This window comes from Lineus longissimus, chromosome 9 (assembly GCF_910592395.1).
Source record: "Lineus longissimus chromosome 9, tnLinLong1.2, whole genome shotgun sequence".
Classification (NCBI taxonomy): Eukaryota; Metazoa; Nemertea; class Pilidiophora; order Heteronemertea; family Lineidae; genus Lineus; species Lineus longissimus.
Window position 1 is genome coordinate 4,184,179 of NC_088316.1, and position 17,202 is coordinate 4,201,380.

The 17,202-nt window shown below is 39.4% G+C and overlaps 1 protein-coding gene across 2 annotated transcripts in view; it reads right to left on the bottom strand.

Moving 5' to 3' along the window:
- Positions 1–1,276: 1,276 nt before the first annotated feature.
- The window catches only part of LOC135493661 (teneurin-m-like), a 207,495-nt gene continuing 191,569 nt past the window's right edge, over positions 1,277–17,202 (bottom strand). For both annotated transcript variants that reach the window (XM_064781151.1, XM_064781150.1), the window contains exons 28-29: positions 15,251–16,877; positions 1,277–14,666 (exon numbers count right to left, since the gene is read on the bottom strand). In XM_064781151.1, coding sequence (XP_064637221.1) covers positions 13,792–14,666; positions 15,251–16,877 — 2,502 coding nt within the window. In that variant the 3' untranslated portion in view covers positions 1,277–13,791. The remainder of the gene's footprint in view (positions 14,667–15,250; positions 16,878–17,202) is intronic.

The window sequence follows — 17,202 nt, forward strand, 5'->3', positions numbered from 1 at the left end:
GTTGTGGAGAACTACCAGGGTACCACCCAGGAGGCACTTGGGAGCTACTTCATTATGTCCTTGTCCTCTTAGGAGATTGGACAGTAGTGGAATGGTCAGATAGGGCAACAGTGATCTCAGCTGTTCCTCTGGTTGTGGAGAACTACCAGGGTACCACCTAGGAGGCACTTGGGAGCTTCTTCATTATGTCCTTGTCCTCTTAGGAGATTGGTCAATAGTGGAATGGGCAGATAGGGCAACAGTGATCTCAGCTGTTCCACTGGTTGTGGAGAACTACCAGGGTACCACCCAGGAGGCACTTGGGAGCTACTTCATTATGTCCTTGTCCTCTTTATGAGATTGGACAATAGTGGAATGGTCAGATAGGGCAACAGTGAGCTCAGCTGTTCCTCTGGTTGTGGAGAACTACCAGGGTACCACCTAGGAGGCACTTGGGAGCTTCTTCATTATGTCCTTGTCCTCTTAGGAGATTGGTCAATAGTGGAATGGGCAGATAGGGCAACAGTGATCTCAGCTGTTCCACTGGTTGTGGAGAACTACCAGGGTACCACCCAGGAGGCACTTGGGAGCTACTTCATTATGTCCTTGTCCTCTTTATGAGATTGGACAATAGTGGAATGGGCAGATAGGGCAACAGTGATCCCAGCTGTTCCTCTGGTTGTGGAGAACTACCAGGGTACCACCTAGGAGGCACTTGGGAGCTTCTTCATTATGTCCTTGTCCTCTTAGGAGATTGGACAATAGTGGAATGGTCAGGTAGGGCAACAGTGATCTCAGCTGTTCCACTGGTTGTGGAGAACTACCAGGGTACCACCTAGGAGGGACTTGGGAGCTACTTCATTATGTCCTTGTCCTCTTAGGAGATTGGACAGTAGTGGAATGGTCAGATAGGGCAACAGTGATCTCAGCTGTTCCACTGGTTGCAGAGAACTACCAGGTTACCACCTAGGAGGCACTTGGGAGCTACTTCATTATGTCCTTGTCCTCTTAGGAGATTGGACAATTGTGGAATGGTCAGATAGGGCAACAGTGATCTCAGCTGTTCCACTGGTTGTGGAGAACTACCAGGGTACCACCTAGGAGGCACTTGGGAGCTTCTTCATTATGTCCTTGTCTTCTTCATGAGATTGGACACTAGTCGAATGATAGGTAGAGCAATAGTGATCACACCTGCTCTGGTTGTGAAGCACTACTTGGGTGCTTGCTGAGAGGCACTTGGGAACTATTTCATCATGTCCTTGTTCTCTTTTGAGATCCAACACACAACAATCAACAATGGAAATGTAATGTACTTATTTTTATTGTCTTGAATCTTTTCTTGCAAATTGTACAGGGCATACACGGACTGAAAAGCATATCTATAAAAAATGAACAGATCTACAAGATACTGCAAAGAGACAACCTCTAGAAGCCTCTATGGTGTCACAAATCTATCATTACATGTAGAAACATGGCTCAATACCAAAGGGAGTTGGCCTACTTGCCAACTGAGATTCAAGCGAGGCATCCCTTTGATACAGACCCACGGCGAAAGGACTCCAAATTAGTCCTTTCTGTTTACAGACATTTATGAATTTTGAAAGAACGAATCGATAACCGTGACAGAATTCAAATTTCTCCCATCTATCATTTTAGAATAAAACCCTCAGCTGAAACCATTTTAACTTGAATGTTCATTGGACAGAGTTCCAAGTAGAAAAGCAAATTTTGGATGATAGCCCACATATTCGGTGAAGAAAATTTCAAAGGATAAGGATAACTGATTTAGCAATTTTTTTTACAAATCTTGTGATATTTCCTTGTCCTTCTCGATTAAGACCACTTTTTGTGTGCAAAATCAGGGCAAACAGTAGCCTTGATTTAAATGTAAACAGAAAATTGGAGCCAGTCTCTTTCAATTGATTACAACATATCTTGCAAAACTAGAGAGATATTTGAATTCTACCAAGTCCTAACAGCATTATTTTTATACACACTATGATACACCCAAGGTGGTGTTTTGGTCCTGTCTACCCACTGTACAAAAATAGCATACACAACTACCTATTCGACCGGCACACCACCTAGAACTTGTCAAAACACCCTCAAACACGTACAGTGGAACCTCTTTATTAAGGACACCCTTGGGACAGACATGCTGTCCTCAATTGAGAGGTGACCAGTATACAGAGGTCAAATGGAATGAAAATGACCAATTTGGGACCAAATACAGTGTCCTTAATAGAGAAGGTGTCCTTAGTAGGGAGGTGTCTGCTAAGGGGGTTCCACTGTATAGTTGTATCATCATGTATAATTGTTGTACTCCTTCGAGAACTTGAAATCGACACCGCAACTGGCCGAGATTGGATTTTTTTCTGCAGGCTTTGTATTCAGTTATGCATGTGCATATAATTATAAGTAAAATGTAGTCCTTTTTTGTGCGTATGCATTCCCACATACAAATCTGGAAATTTTGTTCACTTCCTCTACCATGATGCCGATTCAAAGTCGTCAAACGAGTATTGATGTATATTGTATCATATTACACAGGCAATGCTTCCTGTGTCTCAACTCTAAAATAGTAACTCACTTAGGACAATGAAATTAACATGGTACACATTATATTAACTGCCAAAACAGCACTGGATATATGTAACTTTCAGGCAAAAATCAGTCTTTGCGAAGCAGGGAGAAAACTGCAAAAATTGTAAATGGCTGCATCCCAGATCAAGACAATTTTATCATCATCGGTGACTTGCAAACACTTTGAGATACAACACGTATATTCGCTAATGGAAAAAAAAGACAAATATCTTACAGAAAGACAGAATAGCTCGTGAAAGAATTCTTGACAATATCAACTTGTCTTGTGACTATAGATATGATGGCATTACATTCAAATTCACAATACAATCATTTGCACACTGCATAACAGGAAGAACTCAATGTTATAAGCTGGTTTTAAGAGCAACTTGTCATTGGCACGTCTGATACTGTAAGTCCCGAAATTTTCGCAGGTATTTCGTTTCTGTGGACTTGGCATTAAATACTCTTGATTCAGAAAAGTTTTTAAATTTTTATTCAAGTTTTCATGAATTTTCGAAAAAGCTAACATTGGCTAAATTTTTCTGGTTTAAATTCAATGCCATGCATAAGGCAAATGTGGAAGTGGACATGTCAAATTGAGAGATGTGGTTTATATGGTTCAACAGTTGAGTATCGGAATGATTGGATTTTTACTTCACCTCAAGTTATAAAATATTTCAATGTACATGTAAGGTTGATACTTAGTTGACATGTATTCCATAACTGTTGCATAAACTTTGCATTGCAGTTAAACTAGATCTCAATTCATAGACAAAGCGATGCAAATACTTCAAACAATAACTGGTTTTAAGCAAAACAGGCCTCCTTTAGCACCCTGATTAACATGTAGTTGTTAGAGCTTGAATCGTAGATTACAAGTGGTTAATGAAAACAATGGAGAGTCAATTGGTTTTTGGGCTGTACAGTTTTACTCTTCAACGGCCAACACGTTTGATGTTTCTTGTCAAGAACGAATACTCTTTTTTAAAATATGGGAATTTGCAGTTATTCCAGAACACATTTGGTAGGCAAAGAGTTAACAATCTTGATGATAATAATAATAATAATAATAATAATAATAATAACATGTTGGGTTCTCATATAGTGCATTTCCATGGTTTCTCATCGATCAGGGGTTTCAACAAGCAGCTACTAAACGCTCAATCGACCAGTAGGAAGTTTCTAAGTGGCGACTCGGCCGGGAATCGACGCTCTACCACCTTTGTGACAGCAGCTATAGATTGATCGCAATGTAGTGCAACTGGCTACTGCAATGTAGTGGAACTTGCAACTATAATGCAGTGCAACTGGCTATTGCAATGTAGTGGGACTTGCTACTACAATGTAGTGCAATTGGCTATTGCAATGTAGTGAAACTTGCAAATACAATGTAGTGCAACTGGCTACTGCAATGTAGTGGAACTTGCAACTACAATGTAGTGCAATTGGCTATTGCAATTGTAGTGGAACTTGCAACTACAATGTAGTGCAACTGGCTACTGCAATGTAGTGGAATTTGCAACTACAATGTAGTGCAACTGGCTATTGCAATGTAGTGGAACTTGCTACTACAATGTAGTGCAATTGGCTACTACAATGTAGTGCAACTGGCTATTGCAATGTAGTGGAACTTGCTACTACAATGTAGTGCAATTGGCTACTACAATGTAGTGCAACTGGCTATTGCAATGTAGTGGAACTTGCTACTACAATGTAGTGCAATTGGCTATTGCAATGTAGTGGAACTTGCAAATACAATGTAGTGCAACTGGCTACTGCAATGTAGTGGAACTTGCAACTACAATGTAGTGCAATTGGCTATTTCAATGTAGTGGAACTTGCAAATACAATGTAGTGCAACTGGCTACTGCAATGTAGTGGAACTTGCAACTACAATGTAGTGCAATTGGCTATTGCAATTGTAGTGGAACTTGCAACTACAATGTAGTGCAATTGGCTATTGCAATGCAGTGCAACTGGCAATTGCAATGTAGTGACGTGTACATGTAGTTCTAGTGTGATCACATGGAACTTAAGTGCCATTTCTCTTCATAATGTACTTGAATAACAATGCTTGCACAGAGTGTAGTTCATATCTTGGATTGTCATGTAGTGCAATTGCTACATGTATATAGTGACAAGTGCAGTGTTACGCATAAATAGAAAATGTATTTGAACCCCTTGAATACGACTCAATGCAAAAAGAGAATTATTAGATCACTTAGTAAGTTGTTCACTAACTGCAATAAAGAATAAATTAAACTGCTTCTGACATCAAAAACAATTCATTGTAAATTTCTGCACATCATCTCTAATCCCAGCTGCACAATAGATATACATGTGTCCCATATCCCTGGCTAAAAACCCCAGGGGAAACTGTAACATTTGTAGAAAGTACATTTACAATGTATGACGAAACAATGCAGAAGACTCCATCGTTGAACCTTATTGCATGACAATGCTGGGCGAGTAAAATCACAAAATAGGGTGACAACAGTTCATAAAATTATCCAGGGGACTTTGGCATGTTATCTTGGAGACGACGAAAAAAGGATTATAAAAAAACAGATACAAATCCTCAGTGAGTTACTATTCGTGTGCACTTCAGTACAAGTTTGACAGATGCCTCTGTGCATTTTATATAGTTTCTTCTGAAAATGCACAGAGTATTCTCCACCAAATTTTGTTGACATCTAGTTGACAGCAGGCAAACTTCATACAAAGGTGATTCTACGCATTTGGTTTTCCACTTTTTTCTTAAAGGAAGAGTACATAGATAATTCCATGATGATTAGTACAGTTCCTGTGTAGAGTGTGCTACAGCAGACCTACATCAGGAGAGACGTGCATCAACAGTTTGTAGAGCATTAGCTTGAGCTGCCCTCTATACTGGAACACTGAACTTAAATAGGAAGCGCTCGTGGCCTAGCCACGAGTGAATGGGCATATCCCAATAGCGGGGTCACTTGTTATTAATTCTGATGCATGTACATGGTAACAGCCCAAATCTCAATCAACAGTGACAAGGCAAACTGACCCTTTAAGCTTTTAAAGCTCATTGTCCCTTTAAGTTTAAAGCTCATTCTCCCTTTAAGTTAGAAGCCAAGTGTGCTTTAAAAATTTGACGCTTTTGTCCCTTTAAGTTTGAAGCCAAAGCCCTGCTGACAATCAGTGCTCTCCATGGAAAATTTTAGAGCAGGGCTGCCAACTCAATAAATATGATCAATTTCAAACGGTTTTTAAACCAACCCCTCGCAAAAAGGAAATCCCGAAAATGAGAATCTCTCCGAACGAAAAAATATATTCCTGGAGAAAACTGGATAGAGGAGTGTTAAGTATGAAGTTTGTCGCTGCAGTTTCTATTGATACATTTACATCCAACTAATGATTGTCAGTGTATCACAAAAATAAATGCAAAATTAACTTTTGAATAGGCTACCGTGCTTCATTAATAGACTGCTTTGGCACAGACAGAATTCTCTTGGAGCGTTTCCTCAATACAAAACCACGCTTATTACAATAAATAAAGGTGTTGTAATAATAATAATAATAGTCAATCCCTTATATGGGATGACATATGTTAATTGTCAAAGGACTGGGCAGATGTTGAGAAATTACAAGAAATGGTAAAGTTTTTTTCATATGTGATTCGGACAATGACAGTGCATTTACAAATTCCAAGTAGATATAAAATAAAAGTTCATCTCGAAGTTCCAAGTGATTTAAAAATGCAATTTTTAAAAATTTTCAAAACACTTTACAAATTTCTCAATCCTCACTTTTATATTTACATTTTGTCAAGGGCTCCACGCAGAGTTCCAGTTAGCATCATTGAGTAGCTCATACAGGGCTTATTCAAATGTCAACAACACCAAAATTCTCAGTATGGAGCCTGAACCCATCGACCCTTGGTTAAGAGCCAACAACATTAGTTGTGCCACTCATTTTTCAAGTTTAATTCCCCCCCACCCAGTCCTCAACAGTTATTGCCATCAAAATATAAACAAAACACCACTAAAAATTAACAGAGTACATGTCATGATGTATGTTTGCTACAATAGTCATGGCAATTATAGGGCACTAAAGCAGTCATGGTCAAAATGAGTAATAGATGGGTAAAATATGCCCCGCCCCTCGCTTCAATAACAATAAACAGAACACATCTATCTATTTTTCTTAGTGAGGCAAGGGGCCAGGTTAGTGTAAAACGTAAAATCTCAAAAAGATCTTTAAAGTGATGATTTTGAATCTAGGAAGTTTGTCACACTGGCTACATAAATGGTTTTCTTTACGCCTCAGCTGGAAGCAATTTGCATAACGTTCAAAGCACTGGTTCTCGACATCAAGTCTGCCATATTTATACTTGAATCAACAGTTCATGAGAGGCAGCATTCAAACTCCAATATCTGCAGCCTATCACCATCACAATCAATTTACCTGGTTCTCCCCAAGTTTTATGAAACACTTTAGGCGCTGAGATCAACTGAGTGGGTTTATAAATAGAATATCTGTTCAGGTCTACAGTGCTGTGCAAAGCAGATCTGCAGGTACAGGGAGATGCATACTGCCATCTTTAAACTGCTGCTCGAATTAATAACCGTTTCTTTTTCGCTGATATGGTACCAAACTAGAGGAAAATATCATTCCTGTAAACCGTGATTTTTATAAAGCGTTATGAGATTGCGAAAACATCAATCAATACCTGAAAATGGGCGTATTTCTTAAAACCACGTTTTACTGTGATGAAGTTTCGCAATTCGATCTCAGTTTTTGAAAATCGCAAAAATTTCACGATTCACAGAATTTAACTAATCTGACACAATATTAATCAGGAAACATACGCCTGTCCGCAAGTCAAATATGTTAACGATACCGTTTTGCCGCTATTAAAATTGCAGTTTCGATAATAATTGTTATGAAGTAAAACAATTATATTATTTTACGAGTTACGTGGAAATTTCTGATGCAGTGACAATTGGCCTCATTGTCGTAAAGAACATTTCTCGTTATATATTCGTACTTGATAGATTGTGTTAATAATAGCCATTGAGCATCTGTACAACAAAGGTCATGTTGAAATCATAAATGTTACAAAATGAGACATATTGGAAACGAATGTACAATTCACTGTACAACATAGCTACGTCTTTATTGTATAATCTAGGATGAGTCTAAACAATCTATAACAACTTATTTTACAATTTTTTACATTCACGGCACATTATTACATAATATTCTATCAAGTCATGTGACTGAGTAGACATTTGCATAAAACTGAAACCCCTAACTGGAGGTATACCATTTCTCAAGTCAAAGTATACAGAGCGTCCCAAAAAGCTTCTATGTTGAAAATTTTTGGTGGCGTAACTTTGAGTCAAAAAAAGGTTTTACCACCTAATCTAGGTAAATATTATCTGACTAGTTCATAACCTTGCTTTCCTTTACTGAGTCATAAACCGAAAAAAAAAGCAAATTTCACCTCTCATCTTGTGATTCTGACATCTATCCTTAAAACAATTTTGTAAAATGCCACCTATTTGCACCTAACTGAACCAACTGCATCGGGGCTATCAGGCAGTAGTGTGTGTGACCTCTTATTAGCTTAGAATGTATTCTGCTCCCAAAATCACATGCACAATGGTACAGACCTCTACATTTAAAGTGTACGTCCATGCCATCACAGTTGTGTTGGAATAAACCTCAACTATGTATTTAGAACAGGGTAGGCCTACATATACATGGAATTCAGCGATTTTTACAATGATAATTAACGATACAAGAGGCAAAAGCCTTGCATTGCAAACCCTTCAAGCTTTCAAATCGAAGACACAACATGTCAGACAAATTTCTATAAATCATAAAATTTAGACAAGCGTTTCAGATTCGTAAGTGGCTTTACTAGTAATTGGAGGTTAATTATCTAAATTTGTTTTTGATTAATTACCAACTATACAATGTACCTACAAAACAGACATTATTATAATTCTCATAAAAAGAAATGAACCATCTTGTAATTGCAATACTGTGAACTCAGAAATATTTGCCGCAGTTTCATTTCACGGTTTTGTAAAATCGCACTCTTTGTGAACATTTATTTTAGCATCCTGACAACCCAATCCTTTATTGGTAATTTTTCAATTACATTTTCTTTTTCAACGCCAGATATTTTCGCAATTTTCTGTTAAAGCAAAAGAACACAAAAATAAAAGGCATGAGATTAATTTGGGATTTACATTATCATTAATCAATCAGACGAACTTTCGCTAATGGTATGCGATGAATATCAGCATGGATAATTCAGAGACGCCCCATCAAAATGACCACCACAGGCAAATGATACATAAACGGTCTCCACCAAAATAACCGTCACAGGCAAAGGAGTTACCAAATCGACCTCTTGACAAACATGTAAAAATTTTTGGGCGACACACTGTGCGTAATTACATTGCGGACATCCCCTGAAATGTGTGCGCTAATGCTCTAGGGCAGAAACTCTAGTTTCAGCAATCTAAGACTGTTCCTAAATATTCAAGAAACGGAAGATATTATGCACATGGTCGTTAAATGTTATTCAAACTGATCGATTTAGAAAGACAGCAGTTGGCAGCACTATGTTTTCCCTTGCCATAGTGTCTCTCTGTGGAATGGCCTGTATATCAATTTCACAGGTCTTATATTCGTGAAACTAGAGTATTCACTATATACTGACACAAAAATATTGGACATAACAAGGAAATGGTCTTGGATAATTTAAAATGATGACAGGTGACAATTCGGAAAGTTTACGACATCACACAACTGGTAACCAGTGACTGTGACAGTTACTTTAAGGTGAGGACGAAGTTCCTGAAAACTTGAATGGTTTCTTGCATGCATTTTGTACAGCATATGTAACAATTGTACAATAAAAAAAGGCTCAATTATGATGAAATGAAGACTGCATAACCAAAATTACAGAGAAAAATTCCATGTCCTTTTCTTAATGATCATCACAGGTTAAATCTGTACATGTATATACATGGAACACGAAGCACTATACATTTACTGAAAGCGGGTCGTTTATACAGAGGTCTTTGGGTATAGCAAAAGTCCTAATTAATTATGTACAGTAAATTGTCATGCATATGTCATGCAGCTTGGAGTAGAGAGTATCTTTTTGCCGCAGAATTACACTCGTAATAATATTCAGATTTCTTGCGTAACACTCATCATAATGGAGATAATGTGGAATATGCATACAGTTCACTGCCTGACAGAGGCCCTTCAAATACGTCTTTAAGCTGGGGTTCCCCGCCAAATACTGTTAATGATATGCAAATGATATGTAAAGCTCATGCTGTATGCAGATTGGCCATGATGCAAAAACTCAGTGAGTTGCCTCTTAATTCCATGGCAGCAACTCACCATTATTTGGTTATATCACCGCAGTTTATCAAGTTACCTATACAATGCCAGTTCTGTTTAATAAAGCAATGGTACATTGGTCAAATGGTACCGGTAAACTGGTAAACTTGTATTGGTAAACTGGTAAACTAGTACCAGTAAACTATACTCTTTGTTCCAAGGGATGTCAAATTTGCACATAATCAGTTAAATTGCAGTAAATTGTGGCTTTTAAACAAAAATATGCTTCATTATAAAAACACTTTGCCTATTCTAGAAATCCAAAGCACAAAATATCCAAGCCAAAGTGGGGTTGGCTTGTACTTATAGTACTTAACTTTTGCTCGCTGAGTACTACAGGAGGCTTGTACTCGTTGAGCACTTGTACTTTTTGAGTACTTGTACTTTTTGAGTACTTTACAAGGCATGAACTTGTTGAGTACAATCATGTGGTCAGAGTATTTCTTGAGGCTTGTACTTTATACTGGGTACCCATTTCTGTATCGTCGTTATTAAGACAGAGAATCGTTGCCGGGTAACTTTGGAATGAATAGAAACATAATGCATGGGCCGGTGCACTTTGAGAACCTCTACATACAGTGTTCAAGGAGGGAATGAACAGGGGATCAGTGTTCAACCACATCTCTAGGTATTGACCGGAGTCTTTTATAATATCGTACAAAACAATGCTTTCGCATCTTTTGATTTGAGAATACAACCTTCCTTTTTGTAAGCATGTTCAAGGGGTACAATGTTTAGTCTAGGAAACCTCATTTAAGCCTTAAATAGGCACCGTGTATTCTGTATGGTATTGCACCAGCTCATTCATAGGCTTGGTTAACACAGGCTAAAGCTGACTGTCTGCATAACGAAATCAAACTGTCGCAAATTATACAAATTTAACAAAATTTGCGATATACGCAATTCCGTGGAATATCGGTTGACCTTGCTAATAAACTTGATAAAAAAATTCAAATCAGCCATAGAAAAATAGACATTCTTTAGTCTATACTTTGAGCACATGGTCTTCCTCTTGGTGGTTCAGCTTACACAGAAAATACGACGTATTTCATAAAATACATGACATAAGTAAGTCACAAAATACATGGAATACCTGATAAAAGAAACATGTATTTGATGAAATACACAATGTATGTATTTGATGAAATACATCTTACGTCAGAATACATGTATTTGATGAAATACACAATGTATGTATTTGATGAAATACATTTTACGTCAGAATACATGTATTTGATGAAATACACAATGTATGTATTTGATGAAATACATTTTACGTCAGAATACATGTATTTGATGAAATACATGATGTATGATTTTAATGAAATACACAAATACACGATGAATGTATTTAATGAAATACAAGATGTATGTATTTGATGAAATACATTATACATAGACATGTATTCATAAGAAATTTCTGTCCATAATATGATGCATCACTGGGCATATACCTATGGCAATACACATTGAATAGTATATACAATAATTGGCTATAGATATGTCATATTTACAGATTCAAAGTGTTGTGTATTGGTACATGTACCTGACTTTTAACGCAAAAAATCGCCGCTTTACCAGCGTGCCCAAGTAATGAGGCAAGGTATGACTAGTATAGGCTTCAAGTCCAGGACCTTTTAAGATGAAAGCAATGTATGACAGGTTTGTTTTTTTGTTTGACATCCAGGTACCAGTATGCCGTAAATCGTGAAATCTTTGTGAAGATAACATTTGGTGATTTTGCTCAATGCAATGTCAATTGGCAGCGAACTAAATACCGCGTTTTCTGCTGAAATTTAATGGCTACTTCATTGCAGTTGAAACCTTGGTGCTTGTTTACATTCGCGTTTGACAAAATGAAGGCTTGCAAAATTTCACAGTGATCCCTTGTTACACAAAAGATTCTGCCAACGTTTTCTGATTTGGGACATCTTATATCAGCTACCGGTAGTTCAAAAGGTATAGAATAGGTGTTATTTTTTCAGCCCTCAGGAGATAGGCATGATGTGTTCCTGGAATACCAGCCCACAAACACAGATCCTTTGACGTCACCCCTTTTTTTGATTCTGGATGACAAAGTATGTGCACGTGCGAAAAAGTGTGTTGTTAAACTACAACCCTAGTTTAAGTGGCAATTGGCAATTTTGGCATCTCAGAAGGAATAAAACCACTGTCACTTATACGTTGTACAACTGGAAGGAATGGTGACAAGACAAAGTCGAATGGCGTCGGAAGGATTCTGTTTGGTCAGTGCTAGGAAACTGACCAATCAGGGCATTTCTATTCATGGTGACTATTTCATGTGACACCTCCAACATAGGGCTTCATCCTAACTTTTAGGACATAGTTCTCAGAATGCTTCTCATTTGGAAAACAATCATGAGATTAGGGAGGTTAAGAACGGCGTCGACTCCGAGAACAAAGTAATTCCTGTAGTGTGCGTGATCATCAGTTTTAGTAGGGGTTTCCCGTTCAAAGTCGTCAAAACGGGCGGGAAAACAACTCAAAAGTCTTTTAGTCGTAGAAAGCGCATTCAAAATTTGATTAGCCAGCACTTTCCACCACAGAGTGTTAATATCTTAACCGCAAATCCGTCTGGTGACTTCCGAGACCGACTTTCACGTTGTTCTTGGAGTCAACCCAATGTGTTAACCTCAATTGATTACAATTGGTACATCTTGAGTAAAATCGCATCAACAAATTCTAGAGCAAAATAGCAATATATTATATTCGGTTAAGCACATAGATATTGTACAAACTAATTTATCTGCCATGAAACAAAATGTATAACCTATCATTGGAACAGCCTCGATGAGCTTTTTCTGCTGGTACCATTAGTAAATTTGTTGGCATGACCATTCATTTGAAAGCTCTCAATCAGAACTTTCTGATGGCACTATTTGTTACGTGAGTGATTTTTTTTGAAGTAAATCATAACGTTTCTGAACTTTTCCCAAATTGGCTTCACCAGTCCTCAAAAGGGCAGTGGGTTCCTGGAAGTCATTGGATTTAGGGGATAGATAGGTGTCAGAGCTGTTGGCCTTTGTCAGGAAGATTATCATTATTACGTCCCAAATTTTTTCATAAATACAGCACCATGTTTCGTGAAATTAATTTCTGTGCTGGACAAAATAGTGGAACAGTACCAGTGCCAAAGCCAACTTAATCTTCGGTTGTAGGAAAACAAGTGATCTTTTAAAGATCAAGTGCAAAAACCATGGCGGTATAAATCAATTATTTGTGACAGCACATGTGTATCGCAGGACTGAGAATATCAGGTTGAAGAAACGAAAGCAAATGTACACCAAAAAATCCTCCGAACTGAACGGTAAAATGTAAGCCATATGCACAATATTATAAAATCCTTGTTCGTGTTTGTGCTTCCTCCCATGCACTGACATCGTCACAGTCACAATAATTTCCCGATTCCTTCTATTAATTTCGTCACAGTTGATCAGTTATTGTTTACGAGTAATCATATTTTGTCATGGATAGGTCAATGAGCATTATACTCGGTTTCTGTAAAGTTATCTATCACAAACAATTACAGGTAAAAAGAGGGCGTTTCGGTTGCAGTCCGTGACATCACAAATCCACCAGAAGAGACGACCTTCACCTCGAAGGGCAAGGTCGCTCACAAGGTCATGGTCACACGCAATCGACATAACCCCAAAAATATCATAATCTCTGTAAAGCATATATTCTATCTCCACTCGTCACGCAATAAATAGTTTTTCTCTGCTCTTCGTAAAAAAATGCTTTTTTTGTTTTCAGCAGCTGCAGTAATGACAGCGAGTCCATGTATGTACGTAGAATGCACAACTAGCTTATCGGCACAAATACTATATTCTGCGGATCGTCAGCTAACTCGGGGTATTTGTCAATGTCTCTTATATACTCACCCCGATACCCTGTAACTTTCCCCATATTTAGTAACTGGTCCCTTTCAATGTTACGCCACTTATGAACACTGTGCATCGTTTTCTGCAATAACTGACGCTCCCGCGCCCAGGCGTGCTCCACCGCCCGATCCTTCGCATGTGCGAACACGCGATGTTTTTCTTTCGCTATAGTAGTCCCATAGCGAATATTTAAAACGGTATGATTACCGTGCAATCTTATATCTATTGCACTAGTCAGCGGAATGTCTGGACTCCTGCGCCGTTTTTTAGACTGCGCTTCATGCACGGTTATGTTAATCCCATTCTCCAATGCGGCAATGTGTGAACTAATCCCCAGATCGTCCAAGTCGATCTGCGCTTGCGACAAATCATCCTTGACGAAATAATGAACGTCTTTTCCGTTGATTGTGAAGTACGACGTCAAAGCCGACGAATCATTGAGTAAAACTGTCGCCAAACGTTTTGAAACCTCACTCGCTGACGACAATAAATTGATGACGGCTTTTGACTCGACAATTGAAACGACGACACCGTCGCCAAAAATGGTCTTGAACGGACCGAATGATTTTATCGGCGTCGTTTGCACGGATGGCGTAATCTGTGATCGAGGAACGGTGCTGATGCGTGCGAAGTCGATGACGTCTCGTTCGAATGCGCATTCGAACGCCGAGACCACAGGCATTAGATCGGAGATCCGTGAAATCTGGTTGTCTTGGCGGATGGTACCGCTGAACGACACCGAGGGAATCAGGCTGTTGAGGTCGTAGCCGAGGAGAGCCAACCAACTAGGAATGTCTGAAATGGGAAGTTTTGAGAAAGTGTGAGAAAAGATCGGTTTGAAATTGAGTGAAATCTGAAAAGAAATGAGAAAACCCAAAAGAAAGCAAATGCAAGAATGTTTCAGTTGTCGACAAATCTTGCTAAATCTCGCACAATCTATGGTGATTGTTTATAAAATGTGTGATTGTAATCATCAGATTCAGTCAGAATAAGGACATTTTTAACACTTAAAGACCTACATGCGTTTGTGTTCATTGTATTTTCTTGTGGCTCAGGTACATAGAAATAAACATTACTGTATGGTAATTATTATGGATGCAAATTTATCGAAACTTGGCATTTATTTTGTTCGTATATCGGACAACACAATTGCATTGTTGAACTTTATATTCAGTATTTTTACACAATTGGAAATTTTTGAAATCAAGTTCAGTTTTCAAATTTCTGAACAAACTGAATAGGCCTTTAGGTAATGTTCAAGTCAGTGAACAGATTCATGTAAAACCCTTCCCCTCTACTCTAGATTAGTGTCTCGAGTACAATGAAGCAGCCTCAGCTTACGATATAGTCCCTTTAACAGTTACTCTAACCCTGCTTACCTTTCATGTACTGGTCCCTTTCCCTCCAGTGGTTGTTGATCGGGTTACGGAACTGGTAGAAATTCATCTTCTCCGGGTCGTAAGCAGCCGACTCAGCAACTTCAAACAACCGATCCAGATCCGGTGCTGTCCACCGTCCGATCGTCGGGTCGTATATCCGTTTACCGATAAACACCATGTTGGTTTCGTAATCGTAAATTCCACCCTGGAATCCGAACGGGAAGTCAAACTGTTTGTTTGAGTCGCTCTCCATGAGGCCCAGGGGCGAGTACGTGATTATTTTCTGGACGATTCCCATGGAGTTGAAAATGGCGACAGTCGACCACATCGGGTCGCTTGCGACGTAGTAGAAAGTGTTGTCACGTTCCAAGGCGAAGAGTTTTCCGTTTGTGTCGTAAAAGAGCATCGACATTTCCTTTGTCGAGTGGTTGTACAGATGCGTGACGCGTCGTTTGTTCGTAGCGTCACCGTAGAAGAACTGCATCAAGTGCCCGGTGATTTCGTTCTTGCGCGCGGCGAGGCGACCCAGCGCATCGTAGAAATACCAGACTTCGTAATCGTTGCCGCGCCGAGCGTGAACGAGCTGTCCAAACGAGTTATACTCGTACACCTCACTGCCGCGCTGGATCAGGAAACCGTCCTTGTCGAAATGGTACGCGATCTGTCCAAACGTTTCAACCTGATCACGTGAATTAAACTTCAAGGTCTTCGCATGTCCATTCCGGGTCACAGACGCCATGTTATTATTTGCATCATAGGCGTATTTGCATTTTGAGTTGCCGTCGACGAGAATGTTCACGACGTTGTTGTCAATGTCGTAATTGTATTCGAATGTTTTCAAATTCCTGTCGCCGATCTTTCGACGCCATTGGCTCACGCGGTTCATGCTGTCGTATAAGATCTGGAGAGTGTAAACAACAAAGTTATTGAATTTATACCGCATGTCCTTAAGGCGGCCATAGCTGTCGAATTCCCGCGTAATCTCCACGTTAATATCGCGAATAACTTGTTTATCAATCTGAGGATACTGGAACGTGAACGACTTCACTTTCTCCAGGCGGCCATTTTCTGCTCCGTAAGTGCTATTTATAGGGCGATAGACATGGGTTCCGATCTGTGCCTCCAGTGACGTCACTCTGAAGCTGTGGTCGTATAGGTAACTAAACCGTGCGCTCAGGAACTTCTCCTTCTGATGGTCGATAGAGAACTTCTGTTCTTTCACGAGAGCAGAACCCGGGACGAACTCGAGAATATTCTTATACGGCAGGGCGCGATTCAAGAGCACGATGCTTTGGATACTTCCCGATCCCGCATGATAGTTATACGTCACATCTGATTGGTCGAATATAATCTGCGATGGCTTGCCTTGGTCGTTATACGTGTACAGAACTCGTCGCATTTGACTCGGGAAGAAAATGTGTTTGAGTTTTCCGTTGCTGTTGTAGTCCTTTATGAAGCTCAAACCGTGCGAGTTGGGCGCCATGTAGATCTTCCGATGGAAGCCGATGGTCGTGAGGGTGTGGAATTGGTGGTGGCCGAGACTCGGGGTCATGACGCGGTGCAGGTTGCTCCACTCGTCGTACAGGAAACGGTACTGCTTGCCGCTGGGGAGGATGACATCGGTCGGCTGTAGAAAGGAAGTAATTTTAGAATAAACAAATAGAGGTTTCTCGGGGAATCTAACCACATACATGTTGGGTGTTAATATTCTACAGATTTGCATCAAGGCAGCTCATTGGCACCGTCTACCTCAAGTTATCGGACCTGGCCCTCTGTCCTTACATGGTATTCCACATATATCTCTCAGGCCAATACCCATAAGAAAGAGCACAATAGAACCTCTCTATTATGGCTACCCCCTTAGGACTGACAAATGCTGTCCAGCAATTATTTGTTACCTGCACACAAGAGATCTTTTATCGCACAAAGTAGCGATTCTAATAATCATCGCC